This window comes from Hemitrygon akajei, chromosome 16 (assembly GCF_048418815.1).
Source record: "Hemitrygon akajei chromosome 16, sHemAka1.3, whole genome shotgun sequence".
Classification (NCBI taxonomy): Eukaryota; Metazoa; Chordata; class Chondrichthyes; order Myliobatiformes; family Dasyatidae; genus Hemitrygon; species Hemitrygon akajei.
The window spans coordinates 57,117,476-57,131,909 of record NC_133139.1 but is presented as its reverse complement, the minus strand read 5'-3'; the positions used below and the strand labels follow the sequence as shown (position 1 = coordinate 57,131,909).

The window sequence follows — 14,434 nt, the reverse complement described above, 5'->3', positions numbered from 1 at the left end:
TGGAGGGATTGTCTACGGAGTCTCTGTGGGTGGAGGTTCGGAACAGGAAGGGGTCAATAACTTTACTGGGTGTTTTTTATAGGCCACCCAATGGTAACAGGGATATCGAGGAGCAGATAGGGAAACAGATCCTGGAACGGTGTAATAATAACATAGTTGTCGTGATGGGACATGTTAATTTCCCAAATATCGATTGGCATCTTCCTAGAGCAAGGGGTTTAGATGGGGTTGAGTTTGTTAGGTATGCTCAGGAAGGATTCTTGACACAATATGTAGATAAGCCTACAAGAGGAGAGGCTGCATTTGATTTGGTACTGGGAAATGAACCTGGTCAGGTGTCAGATCTCTCAGTGGGAGAGCATTTTGGAGATAGTGATCATAATTCTATCTCCATTACAATAGCATTGGAGAGAGATAGGAACAGACAAGTTAGAAAAGCGTTTAATTGGAATAAGGGGAATTATGAGGCTATCAGGCAGGAAATTGGAAGCTTAAATTGGAAACAGATGTTCTCAGGGAAAAGTACAGAAGAAATGAGGCAAATATTCAGGGGAGTTCTGCATAGGTACATTCCAATGAGACAGGGAAGTTATGGTAGGGTATAAGAACTGTGGTGTACAAAGGCTGTAATAAATCTAGTCAAGAAGAAAGAAAAGCTTACAAAAGGTTCAGAGAGCTAGGTAATGTTAGAGATCTAGGAGGTTATAAGGCTAATAGGAACGAGCTTAAGAAGGAAATTAGGAGAGACAGAAGGGGCCATAAGAAGGCCTTGGCGGGCAGGATTAAGGAAAGCCCCAAGGCATTCTACAAGTATGTGAAGAGCAAGAGGATAAGACGTGAAAGAATAGGACCTATCAAGTATGACAGTGGGAAAGTGTGTATGGTTCAAAATGTATGCAAAACAGGTAAGCTGTAAACAGTATCAGTGAAGAGTATCCTAACCTATGATGAGACATCATTGGTGACAGGGTATTCATTAGACTCACAGCTTTAGGGAAGAAGGTGTTACCCAGTCTAGCATTTCTAGTCCTGATGCTTTAGTACCTCCTTCCTCACAGTTGGTCAGAGATTGTAGATGGGTGGCAGGGTGCTTTGGGTCCTTCGTATGCAATGCTGGCATAAATAGGGAAGGGAGACCCTAGTGATCCTCTTGGTGGTACTAACTGTTTTTGTAGGGTCTTGTGGTCTGAAGCTTTGCAGCTTACGTACCACACGATGATGCAGCCAGACAGGACACTCTCAATGGTGCTCTTGTAGAAAGTTGTTAGAGTGTTGTGGGTCGAGGTTAGCTCATCGTTATGTGCACACAGAGGAACTTTGTACTCTTCACTCTCTGCACAGTTGAGCCATTGATATGGAATGGAGGGTGGTCAACCTGTGCCTTCCTGAAGTCCACAATCATCACTTGTCCACATTGAGACTCCTGTTGTTGTTCTCACACCATTTGACAGGACTCCCCACTTTCCTCTCTGTATGCTGGCTCTTTGTTGTTGTTGATGAGACAACCACTATTGTATCATCAACAAATTGGATGATGTTATTTGAGCTGAAACCAGCAGTGCAGTCATGAGTCAGCAGCGTGAATCACAGCAGGCTGAACACACAGCCCTGGGAGGCATCAGTGCTCAGCATGATGAAACTTGAGATGTTGCTGCCAACTTGAACTGACTGGGATCTTTATGTTTAAAAAGTCTAAGATCCAGTTGCAGAGAGGGGTCCAATCACAAACAAGAGAAAAGCTGCAGGTGCTGGAAATCCAAGTAACACACACAAGATGCTGGAGGAGCACAGCAGTCCAGTCCTGCTGAAGGGTCTTGGCCTGAAATTTCAACTGTCCTCTTTTCCATAAATGCTGTCTAGCCTACTGAGTTCCTGCATTTTGTGTGTTTTACTTGCAGAGAGGGGTGTTGAGTCCCAATGAGGGCAATTTACCCACCACCCTTGAGAGATGGTTAGATTAAACACTGAGCGAAGTTAATGAACTGCATTCTAGCATCGTATTCTTTTTGGTTCAGGACAAATGGAGGGCAAGGCTATGGCATTATCAGTGCATTAGTTTGAGCAGTAAGCAAACTGGATGGGTCTAGCTGCTCAAAACATTTCACAACTGTGAAGTCAGTGTCACTGGGTAGAATTGTTGAGACTATTTAATGCTGCACTCTTGGGCACTGGAATGATGGTGGCTGCCTTGGAGGCTGCAGAGAGAGTGGACTTTTCAAAGAGATGTTAAAGAAGTTTGTTAAGAACACTGTCAACTGTTCCATAGTCCCTTTGCATCTGCCCAGGTATGTTGTCCACCCCTGTAGCTTTGCTTGGGTTTACCCTGCTTAGGATCCTTCTCATGTTGGCTGCCGCTAGAAGGGGTGCCTGATCCTTGGGGAAAGGGCGCTTTCCTCAATGTTACGTATACTGTTTAATACATCAAATCATGTATAGAAGTCATTCTGGTGATCGAGAAAGGAGGCATCGCTGTTGTTGATGCAGAGGGTGAATTTATAATCAGTTATGTTTTGAATACCCTGCCACATGTGCCGTGATCCCTGTTGTCACAGAGGGGTCTGTGGATTTTCCGTGTGTACTCACACTTCGCCTCCCCGATGGACTAAGAGAGCATGGCTCTTGCCGACCTAAGAGACGTTCTTTTTTCTGATCTGAAGGCAGTGTCCCAGTCTTCAAGTAATGATGAATCTCTGCAGTCAGCTATTATTTCTGGCTTTCCCTGGCATTGTAATGTTTAATCATGGTAATGCCCTCAATGCAATTTCTTATGTAACCAGTTGTACTCTGTGTTTGAGAACAGTGATCATATTCATCCTGTAGAACACAATGCAGCAGGGACAAACACCAATTTAGTTCAATGTGTTGTAATACCCAGAATTTTCAGCAGAGAGTTTTCTGCTGGCCCTCCAGAGCCACCACTGCAGGACGTACTGGTCCTGCAGAGGCGGGCTGGGCCAATGGGCTGCTGGGTTCAGGAAGGCAGTTCACCATTCCCTGAGCACAAATCCTTAATCTTGCACTCACTCCACAGATGGACCCTCTGACACACCCCCACCTCTACCTCTGGCCCACCCTGACACTGCAGCAGCCTCTCACCTCCACCTTGTAAAGAGCAACCAGCACAGCAAAGTTACTCAGGTGCCTGCAGTTACAGAGTGTGTGGGAATGATTGGAGGACATCTTCTCACAGCCAGTGGTTGACCAGAAAACCCTGCCCTGGCTCTTACGCAGGAAGACACAGACCGTGTAATCATCGACGTCATCTACCTACAAAAGGACAGTCAACAGATTGCAATCAACTGATGATAACAGCACAAAATGAAATTTTCCATCTACACCAATGCAGGTAAACTCTCTGCTCCTTACTTCAGTATACAGACAACACTGGAGAGCTTTTGGAAACACACAATCTTACTGTTACCCTCACTGTAACATGACACACCCAATGCCCCTAGGTTAACATTGACAACCCACACCATTCACTGGAGCACCAATCCACCCCACATCCTCACTGTAACATGACACATCCCAGACCCTTCACTGTAACACTTACACACTCCACACCCCTCACTCTGATACACTGCCCACAATAACATTTATTTCACAGATCTCTTTACGGACAATGATAACAACTTGGATCCCTTTGATTTTTAAACCTCTTTGTTTTTGATGATAAATGTGACGTTGTCAAGTCTTTGGTTGGAGGTGGTCATTATAGCCATCAGCAGGTTTGAATTCAGCTCCAAATGCTCCTTCCCAAACTTCTTATTCTCCATTTCCAGCTCTTTCACATTCAGTAATGCCCCCATCTTTGTGCAGACAACAAAAGAAACAGCTGCAAATTCTGTTGGGAGACAGGATTGGTGGTGTTACATGAAGTGATAAAATTTGTACCTGACGAAAGAGAAAGCTGAGAAGAACTTGGTGAATTTGAAGGGAGCTGTTGCGTCTGCTGGTAGAGACATAAAACACAGAGCAATACAGCTCAGGACAGCGAAACAGGCCCTTTGGCTCACGAAGTTGTTTCAACATTTTAAACTAGTCTGAGATCAATCTGACCTTTCCCTCTACACAGCCTTTGAATATTCTTTCATCAATTCACAAATCTAAGCTTCACTTAGATGTCCCTTATGTATTACACCCAACAATCTCTATGTAAGAAAACCTACCTTTGGCATCTCCCCTGTACTTTCCTCCAAACACCTTGAAGTTATGCACCCTTGTTTTAGTCATTTATGCCCTGGAAAAAGGTCTCTAACTGTCCACTCTATCTATATGGCTTACCACCTTGATTATTTTTGTCAAGCCATCTTTCATCTGCTTTCGCTCAAAAGATAAAAACCCTAGTTTGCTCAACCTTTCCTCTCAAGATATGCTCTCCAATCCAGGCAGCATCCTGGTAAATCTCCTCTGTGCCCTCTTTAAACCTTCCACATCTTTCCTACAATAAGGTGATCAGACCTGAATACTCCAAATGTGGTCTAACCTGGGTTTTATAGAGCTGCAACATTATCTCCCGGCTCTTAAACTTAGTCCCCTAATTAATTAGATGGCGGCGTGACGCAGCTTGCAGCAGCCACTCCGGAGCTGATTATCTGTTATTTGTGAAGTGGGGTGCCGTGCGCAATCATAATCGATTGAAAACGGACGTGGGAGCACGGAGGAACATTGGGAAATCTCCAGGAAGACCTTCTTCGTTGCTGCTGCTCCTGTGAGGTCCGGGACTCTGCTGGGAAGAACAGACCCCCAGTCCTCGGGGTCGCGTTGCCGATGGCCATTGGCGGGGCCGTCTTAATACGCTCGGCAGAGGATGGTGCTCAGAGAAGCTGTGCCGGTGGGAATGGTCGTCGGCTCGGAGGTTCAACGGACTCGGAGTCCGCTGCGGTCAGGTCACTTTCGGTGTGTGCTGCGTCTGCAAGGCTGGTTTCGACAGAGCTTTCATTGTGTGCTGCGTCTGCGAGGCTGAGTTGGGCGGCGCCGTGGAAGTCCATAGCGGGGGTATTCCCTTCTGTCGCCGGCATGGGATGGCGAGTCTGTCGGGACCCTGGGGACTTGTGGAAACTGTGTGGTGATTTCTTTTGAACTTATAGACCTTTAACATCTTTGGACTATTTTTACTGTGCCCATAGTCTGTTTTTTTTTTATCAATTATGCTATTGTTTGCACTGTTGTAACTATATGTTGTAACTATGTGGTTTTGTGCAGGTCTTGTAGCTTTAGTTTTTGGTCTTGTTTGTCTGGTAGATTTGGAGCTCCTTTCCAGGGAACGCGCTAAGACGGTAGCGCAATATTAATACGCAGCAGCCTCTCCGGACTCTGGATTGGGGATTGCCAAACGTTATGTGGATTTTCTAGTGTAGTCTGTTTTGTCATATGCTTTTGTGATATCATTCTGGAGGAACGTTGTCTCATTTTTTAACTGCATTGCATTTGTGGTTTCTAAATGACAATAAACTGAATCTGAATCTGAATCTAAATTAATGCCAACACACCATACACCTTATCAACTTGAGAGCAACTATTTGGAATGATGGACCTAGACCCCAACAACCATTTGTTCCTCAGCACTGCAAAGAATTCTTAGCAAATGGATCCTGTAGGAGAATTATGAGGGACTAGTGGGTGTATTTTGGCACAGCAGATCATGTTGCATCACAGTTCCAGCAACTGTAGTTCAATCTAGATCTCATTTGCTGACTTGCATGTTCTCCCAGTGATGATGTAAATTTCCTCAGGTGTGCCAGTTTCCTCCTACATCTCAAAGATGTACCCAGTGGTAGGTTAAAAGGAATCAGAGAGTGGTTGTGAAAAGTTGTTTCCAATTTGGAAGCCAGTAGCTAGTGATGTGCCACAGAAATAGTTGCTAAGTCCTCTGTTGTTTGGTTACATATCAACAATTTGGATGAGAATTTAAGTGCTGGACTTAATAATTTTATAGATGACAGCTGAAATAGGCAGTGTAGTGGACAATTAAAAAGGTGATTTAAGATTGTAACCAGATTAGATCAACTGGGGAACTGGGTAAAAGAATGGGACATTGAGTTCTACGCAGTAAAGTGTGATGTGATGCATTCTGAGAAGTTAATCCACACCTGCAGAGTGTTTTCGGACAGAGAGACCTAGGCTACAAAAATATAGTGCCCTGAAAGTGGTGACAGAGGCAGACAAAGTGAAGAAAGTATAGTGCAAGTCTGCATTTGTCAAATAGGAAATGAGTTGGGACAACATGTTAACGGACAGTGGTAAGAAATTCAGTGGCAAAATACTATAGGAAGGATGCTGTTAAGCTTTAAGAAATATTTATGATGTTGAAGTGTTATAAGACAAGGTTGGGCAGGCTAGGACTTTGGTCCTTGGAGTGTAGAAGATTGGAGGTGGTGATATAATAGACGAGAATTAAACATGAGGGACATTGATAATGTGAACACATTTGGTCTTTTTCCCAGCACAGGGGAACATGATACTAGAAGGAATAAGCTTAAGGTGACAGGGGAAAGATTTAAAAGGGACTTGAAGGGCAACTTTCTTTGGAATTTGTTACAACAGGCAACTGTAGAGGCCAGGTCATTAGGTGTATTTAAGGTAGAGATTGATAGGTTCTTGATTGGACATGGTTATAGGGAGAAGGCCAGAAAATGGGGTTTAGGAGGGGTAAAAAAAGGATCAGCCATGATTGAATGTTGGAGCAGACTTGATGAGCCAAATGACTGAATGTGCCTAATGGTCTTATGGTTAACTTCTTCACACAGAAGGTACTGTGTATATGAGACGGGATGCCAGAGAAGGTGGTTGAAGCAGCTACTGTAGTAAAATTCAAAACGCATTTGGATAAGTATATGAAAAGTCGTAGTTTAGAGGGGTATGCACAAAATGCAGGACTAATTTATTGGTCACCATGGCTAGCATGGACTAGTTTTGGATTTTGGGTTGAAGTGCCTGTTTCTGTGCTGTATTAGTCTATTTTCAGCCTGCTCAGTCTCTCCTTATAAATTAAGGCCTTCAATCCTGGTAACATCCTTGTGAATCCTTCCTTTCCCCTCTAATTTAGAGTTATAGAGAGAGTAATCTATACCTCTCTTTATGAGCCTATCTCCCTATGATGCCACTTTCAAGGAATTATTGGTCTCTCATCCCAAATCACTCTGTTCGACCACAGTCCTCAGTGCCCTACTACTCTTACTCTGGTTTGTCGTCCCAAAGTTTAACACCTCACGCTTGTCTGCATTAAATTCCATCTGTCATCTTTCAGCCCGTTTTACCAGCCTGTCCAGATGCCATTGCAAACTTTGATAGTCTTCCTCACTGTTCATGACACCCCCAATCTTGGTGTCATCTGCAACTCTGCTGATCAATTTTAGTACATTATTATCCAGATCATTGAAATTGATGACAGACAATGGACTCAGTTCCAATTTCTCCAGTGCATCACTAGTGGCAGGGCTGCAGTCAGAGAAGCAACCATTTTCTCCCACTTTCTAGCTTCTCCAGTGAAGTAAGTGTCTAAGCCAGTATACTAACTTGTCTTGAATGCCAACAGACTGAAACTTCTTGATCAACTTTTCTGGTAACTTGGTCAGAAAAAATCCTCTAAAATTGGCTAGATGACTGACCACACAAAACATGTTTACTATCCCTAATCAGTCCCAGTTTTTCCAAATATTGAAATACTTATACAGTATATTCAGACCCTTAGAATACTTTCCAGTAACTTTCCCACTACTGATGTCAGGTTCACTGGTCTATCATTTCCTGGCTTATTCTAAGAGCCTTTCTTAAACAATGCAGCAACATTAGCTGTTCTCCAATTCTTCAGCTGCAATCAATACAGAGGAAATTTTCAAAAAAACTAATGAGTGATATCCTGTTGTCACAAAGCCTTGGTTAAAAGTCCATTGTAGGCTCTGAGTGAGTCCGTCCTCAAATTCACTTCTCACAGAGAGAGCTGACCTTACCATAGTTATATTTCGACTCCTTTGTTTCCCAGTGGAATTCCATCTGATTTTGTTTTGCCAATAGTGTCACAGTTCCGTTGACTCTGGTGACTTTATTTCTAAGAATTTTGACTTGAAGGCCTGAAATAGAATGTAAATAACTGAAATCATTTAGAATGGCTGATTGTTGCTTAGTGGCTGCATCTTTTAGATGCTCAGTAGAATTTCTTAGGGTAATCTCCACTAGGACAAGCCAATTGTGCTGACATTTATGCTCTGTTTAAGCCTTCTCCTCTATCACTCCGTCCAGGGACAGGGCTCATTCATTAGAGGTTGACAATAATGATCTATGTTTATACAGCACTATCAACATGTATAAATATATGAAGCAACATTTGACACTACACTCTTTAGAAATATTACAATACATGAGGCCATTCAGCACATTGTCCATGTGCCAAATGAGAACGAGTTCTCCTGCCTAATCCTGCCTCCTACTTGTGAGTCTTACTCTGAAGGTCCAGCTCATGAGTACATCCAAGCGTTTACATGCGATGATTTGCTCAGTCTCTTCATACCATATAATCATATAACAATTACAGCACGGAAACAGGCCATCTTGGCCCTTCTAGTCTGTGCCGAACGCTTACTCTCTCCTAGTCCCACCGACACTCAGCCCATAACCCTCCATTCCTTTCCTGTCCATATACCTATACAATTTTTTTTTTAAATAACAAAATCGAACCTGCCTCTACCACTTCTACTGGAGGCTCGTTCCACACAGTTACCACTCTCTGACTAAAGAAGTTCCCTCTCATGTTACCCCTAAACTTTTGCCCTTTAACTCTTAACTCATGTTCTCTTGTTTGAATCTCCCCTACTCTCAATGGAAAGCCTATCCACGTCAACTCTGTCTATCCCTCTCATAATTTTAAATACCTCTACCAAGTCCCCTCAACCTCTACGCTCCAAAGAATAAAGACCAAACTTGTTCAACCTTTCTCTGTAACTTAGGTGCTGAAACCCAAGTAACATTCTCGTAAATCTCCTCTGTACTCTCTCTAATTTGTTGACATCTTTCCTATAATTCGGTGACCAGAACTGTACACAGTACTCCAATTTTGGCCTCACCAGTGCCTTGTACAATTTTAACATTATATCCCAACTCCTGTACTCAGTGCTCTGATTTATAAGGGCCAGCATACCAAAAGCTTTCTTCACCACATGAGATTCCACCTTCAGGGAACTATGCACCATTATTCCTAGATCACTCTGTTCTACTGCAATCCTCAATGCCCTACCATTTACCATGTATGTTCTATTTTGATTATTCCTACCAAAAGTAGCACCTCACACTTATCAGCATTAACTCCATCTGCCATCTTTCAGCCCACTCTTCTAACTGACCTAAATCTCTCTGCAAGCTTTGAAAACCTACTTCATTATCCACAACGCCACCTATCTTAGTAACATCTGCATACTTACTAATCCAATTTACCACCCCATCATCCAGATCATTAATGTATATGACATGCAACGTTGGACCCAGTACAGATACCTGAGGCACACCACTAGTCACCGGCCTCCAACCTGACAAACAGTTATCCACCACTACTCTCTGGCATCTCCCATCCAGCCACTATTGAATCCATTTTACAACTTCAATATTAATACCTAACAATTGAACCTTCCTAACTAACCTTCCGTGTGGAACCTTGTTAAAGGCCTTACTGAAGTCCATATAGACAACATCCACTGCCTTACCCTCGTCAACTTTCCTATTAACCTCTTCAAAAAAATTCAATAAGATTTGTCAAACATGACCTTCCATGCACAAATCCATGTTGACTGCTCCTAATCAGACACTGTCTATCCAGATAATTATATATACCATCTCTAAGAATAGTTTCCATTAATTTACCCACCACTGATGTCAAACTTACATGCTGATAATTGCTAGGTTTACTCTTAGAACCCTTTTTAAACAATGGAACTACATGAGCAGTACGCCAATCCTCCGGCAGCATCCCCGTTTCTAATGACATTTGAAATATTTCTGTCAGAGCCCCTGCTATTTCTACACTAACTTCCCTCAGGGTCCTGGGGAAAATCCTCTCAGGACCCAGGGACTTATCCACTTTTATATTCTTTAAAAGCTCTAGTACTTTCTCTTCTTTAATCATCATACCTACCCTACTTGTTTCCCTTACCTTACACCGTGGGTTTTAGGTCCTATCACCCTCTAGGCAAGAACCATTTTCAACCCCTGCCCTTTAATCCCTCTACCAGTTGATTTAAATCCTTGACCCCCAGTTTTTGACCAAACATTTTCTACTTACTCTGTCTCAGCCAGGCATGATCTTGTACAAATCAACTAGTTATTTCTTTGCCTTCTTTTGGTTTCATATGCTGACTATCCCCTGGATGAAGAAGTTGCCTTTCAGGTTCGTGTCAAATTTCTCCCCTTTAATCTGAAACCTATGCCCTCTACCACCTGATTCCCCAAAAGTCTAAGAGCATTCAAAGGAATAAAATCATATGACCCCACCATGATGTTATTCACCTCTATAAGAACACCACTCAGTGTCCTGAACTCCAATGAATAAAGTCCTAACCTGCTCAACCTCTCTCTTTAACTCAGTCCCTTGAGTCCCAGAACCACCCTTTAAACTCTATTCGGCTTAAAAGGATCATTCCTGTAGCTATTATGAGGGTTGGTAGTTTAACTGCTTGTTTAGCTTGGTGAGGAAATGGAAGAAACCCAACCTTATATCTAATTGGTGTGAGAAGGGGATCAAAGCTCGGTCCTTTGTGGACCCTAAAGTCTCAGGCTAATGGATTTTACCAAAGGATCAGCTCATCACAAGGATGAAGCCATTGGTAAATACAAGAAATTCTGCAGATGCTGCAAATCCAAAGGATCATGCACAAAATGCTGGAGAAACTCAGCAGGGCTGTCAGCATCTATGGAAATGAGCAAACAGTTGATGTTTCAGGCTTTTTTGCACCTTAAGGGTATTGGCCTGAAACATCAAATGTTTATTTCTGTAGATACTTCCTGACCTGAGCTCCTCCAGCATTTTGTGTTTATTGCTCTGAATTTCCAGCAAATGCAGAATCATTTGTTTATATCTAGCTTAGAACCTGTGATGGTCTGCAAGTTACAAAGTTGGCTCAGTGGATTACATATCTGATGGGACCTACCTAGACTATCCATCGTTAAGTTGTATTTCTCCATGTCCATGTTTACCACAGCCATCTCTATGGAACTCTCCAGAGAATACATCAGGAGCGAGGCAGCATCTGTGCGTTGACCCTCCTCCATTTTCTCCCACTTGTTGTCTTCTGTGATCTGGTTGATTCTACCTAACACATTCTGTAAGAAAGAAGCTGGGCATAAGCTGAAACTGGTTCAGCACACACGAGAAGCTGAGGGAACTCAGCTGATTGTGGCTTTGGTGTGGAACACACTGAATGACTGGAGAAATTGCAGAAGAACAAGACCACTGTGAATGTTTTCCTCACTCTGCACTATCACACAGGCTGAATATGCACCGATCTCATGCTGGATTATAACATAAGAACATAAGAAATAGGAGCAAGAGTAGGCCATCTGGCCTGTCAAGCCTGCTCTACCATTCAATAAGATCATGGTTGTTCTGACCATTGGCTCATCTCCATCTACCTGCTTTTTCTGCATAACCCATAATTCCCCTACTATGCAAAAATCTATCCAACCTGGTCTTAAATATATTTACTGAGGCAGCCTCCACTGCTTCATTGGGCACAAATACACAAAATGCTGGAGGACCTCAACTCAGCAAGTTAGGCAACATCAACAGAGGGGAATAATCAGTCAATGACTTTTGTATGTTGATGATCTACAAACGTTTGTAATTCTAGAAGTAGTGGAAGGGTCAAGTTGCATCTACACCCAGTTCACAAGTATGGACTGAAGTATAAGACAGTGTCTGGACTCTCCTATGTTTGGCACCACTTATCCAAAGACAGCTGGAGTAGTGGAGGGTGCTCAACCCAGAAATTACAGGTTATTTGAGTATCCAAGTAGCAGGAATGGAGTGTGAGGGGTCAGTGACAATGAGTTGGCTCAAAAGTTGATTGACCAGTCCTGTCACTATATTCTGATCCAGAGCTTCTGCCTTTTGACAACTCCATGAATTCAAGGTGTCCCAGCATTCAGTCAAGGAGCCCTACAGCTGGCACCAGGCACAGCAACCCAACAATCAGGAATGGACACAACAGAGAATCTTCTACCTTGGACATCGTGTGCTAGGAAAGCTACTACGGACTTGGAGATATCCAGTATGGTCTTATCAATATAAGAGGTTAAATTATAATTACACAAGGGGTTGCATTAATGAAGATTTGATGGACTAGGCATGATCTGATACAGTGTCACACTGTTGGTTTTGGTGAGGATCGTGTGCAGTTATGGAACTGTTACTTTAAAATCAGATGGCAGGCCAAAATAACGCATCCAGTGCAAGGTCATTTATTGTACGCCCGAGGTTAAAAAAATTAGAAAAAGAAGTGCAAAAATATTCAAGAGCAAATGTGGCAAAAATGGCAAAAGAGAAAATAATGATATATACCATCAGACCTTTAGGGCTACATCTCTAAAACATCAGACTGAACCTGCACAATCCCCTCCACACTATACACTAAAATGGACCTTTAAGTAAGGATCTCCTTATACTAGGAGAAAAGCCATAATTCATTCTTTGTAATGCAGGGGAGTTGTCACCATTAGCTGGAAAATTATCCAAAATAAAATAAATAAAAGAGAAATACACATCCCTCTTCAAAATCACCACTGTTTGCAAATACATCTATTACAATGAGATCACAATGGCACTGATCAACAAATCAATCAATAACTAAATATTTTCCTGGAGCAAGAACTCTCCCCTGTCTCCCAACATGAACTCTTCCACTGAGCCAGCACTGAGCATGCGCAACCACAAACAAGTTGGGTCACCTCCCTGAAACAGGAAGCAGCAACAAACCGAACGAGTCAGAGAATTCCATTGTCCTGAAGTGTACTAGAACAAACAAAAACAGTTTATGCTGCACGTTAGCCCAACATATGCACCCGATAAGCGTAACGTCAGGAGTGAGAATTACCGGACTACCGGGGGTGGAAGAAATTACTTGTGGCAAACCCCGCTTTGTCACATACAGGCTACCAAGATGCTTGGTGGAACAAGTGGAATAGCTCTGGAGAATCAGGGGTGAGAATATAAGAGCAGAATTGGGCCATTTGGCCCATCAGGTCTGTCTCTGCTTCATTATTTCATCATGACTGATCTATTTTCACACACAGCCCCAATCTCCTGCCTTTTCCCCATATCTCTTCATGCCCTGACTAAATCAAGAGTCTATTAACCTCTACCTTAAATATACCCAATGACTTTGCCTCCACAGCCATCTGTGGCAACGAATTCCACAGATTCACCACTCATTGTCTAAAAAATTCCTCATCTCCATTCAAAATGAATGACCCTCTTTTATCAGGCTGTATCCTCTGGTCTTAGACTTCCTCACCATAGGAAACATCCTCTCCGCATCACTCTATCAATGCCTATGACCATCCAATAGGTTTCAATGAGGCTACCTCTCATTCTTCTGAATTCCAGGGAGTTGAGGCCCAGAGCCATCAAATGCTCCTCATCTGGTAAGTTTTTAATCCTGGAATCAATTTCCTGAAGCTTCTTTGAAGCCTCTCCAATGTCAGCACATCCCTTCTAATATAGAGCTCAAAGGGGGCATGAGAAGGCCTTGGCATGTAGGATTAAGTAGAACCCCAAGGCGTTCTATGCATATGTGAATAATAGGAGGATGACGAGAATGAAGGTGGGACCGCTAAAGGATAAAGAGGGCAACATGTGCCTGGAGGCGGAGGAGGTTGGGGAGGTCCTAAATGAATACTTTGCTTCAGTATTCACAAGTGAAAAGGATCTTGATCAGGATGGGGTCAAAGTAGAGCGGGCCTGTGTGCTGGACAATGTGGAGATTAGGGAAGAAGAAGTGCTAGATCTTCTTAAAAACATTAAGATTGATAAATCCCCTGGGCCGGATATGATACACCCCAGGTTGTTGTGGGAATTGAGAGAAGAGATCGCAGGAGCATTAGCCATGATCTTTGAATCCTCTTTGGCTGCAGAGGAAGTGCCGGAGGACTGGAGAATGGCAAATGTAGTTCCCTTGTTTAAAAAAGGTAATAGGGAGAAACCTGGGAACTATATACTGGTGAGTCTTACGTCAGTGGTATGCAAACTACTGGAAAGGATTCTTAAGGATAGGATCTATGAGCATTTGGAGAAGTACGGTCTACTCATGGATAGACAACATGGCTTTGTGAAGGGAAGATCATGCCTCACGAGCCTGATTGAGTTTTTTGAGGAGGTAACAAAAGAAATTGATGAGGGTAGGGCAGTGGATGTGGTCTACATGGACTTTAGCAAAGCATTTGACAAGGTCCC

At 42.9% G+C, this 14,434-nt stretch overlaps 2 protein-coding genes across 4 annotated transcripts in view; one reads left to right on the top strand and one right to left on the bottom strand.

The window, feature by feature from the left end:
- The window catches only part of LOC140740069 (adhesion G protein-coupled receptor E5-like), a 69,916-nt gene that overhangs the window by 24,624 nt on the left and 30,858 nt on the right, over nucleotides 1-14,434 (bottom strand). For all 3 annotated transcript variants that reach the window (XM_073068933.1, XM_073068934.1, XM_073068935.1), the window contains 4 exons: nucleotides 11,136-11,307; nucleotides 7,953-8,072; nucleotides 3,657-3,844; nucleotides 3,097-3,267 (listed from right to left, as the gene is read on the bottom strand). In XM_073068933.1, coding sequence (XP_072925034.1) covers nucleotides 3,097-3,267; nucleotides 3,657-3,844; nucleotides 7,953-8,072; nucleotides 11,136-11,307 — 651 coding nt within the window. The remainder of the gene's footprint in view (nucleotides 1-3,096; nucleotides 3,268-3,656; nucleotides 3,845-7,952; nucleotides 8,073-11,135; nucleotides 11,308-14,434) is intronic.
- LOC140740068 (adhesion G protein-coupled receptor E5-like) overlaps nucleotides 12,981-14,434 on the top strand; it is a 185,028-nt gene continuing 183,574 nt past the window's right edge. The window contains exon 1 of the mRNA XM_073068932.1: nucleotides 12,981-13,183. The gene's annotated coding sequence lies outside the window, so the exon portion shown is untranslated. The remainder of the gene's footprint in view (nucleotides 13,184-14,434) is intronic.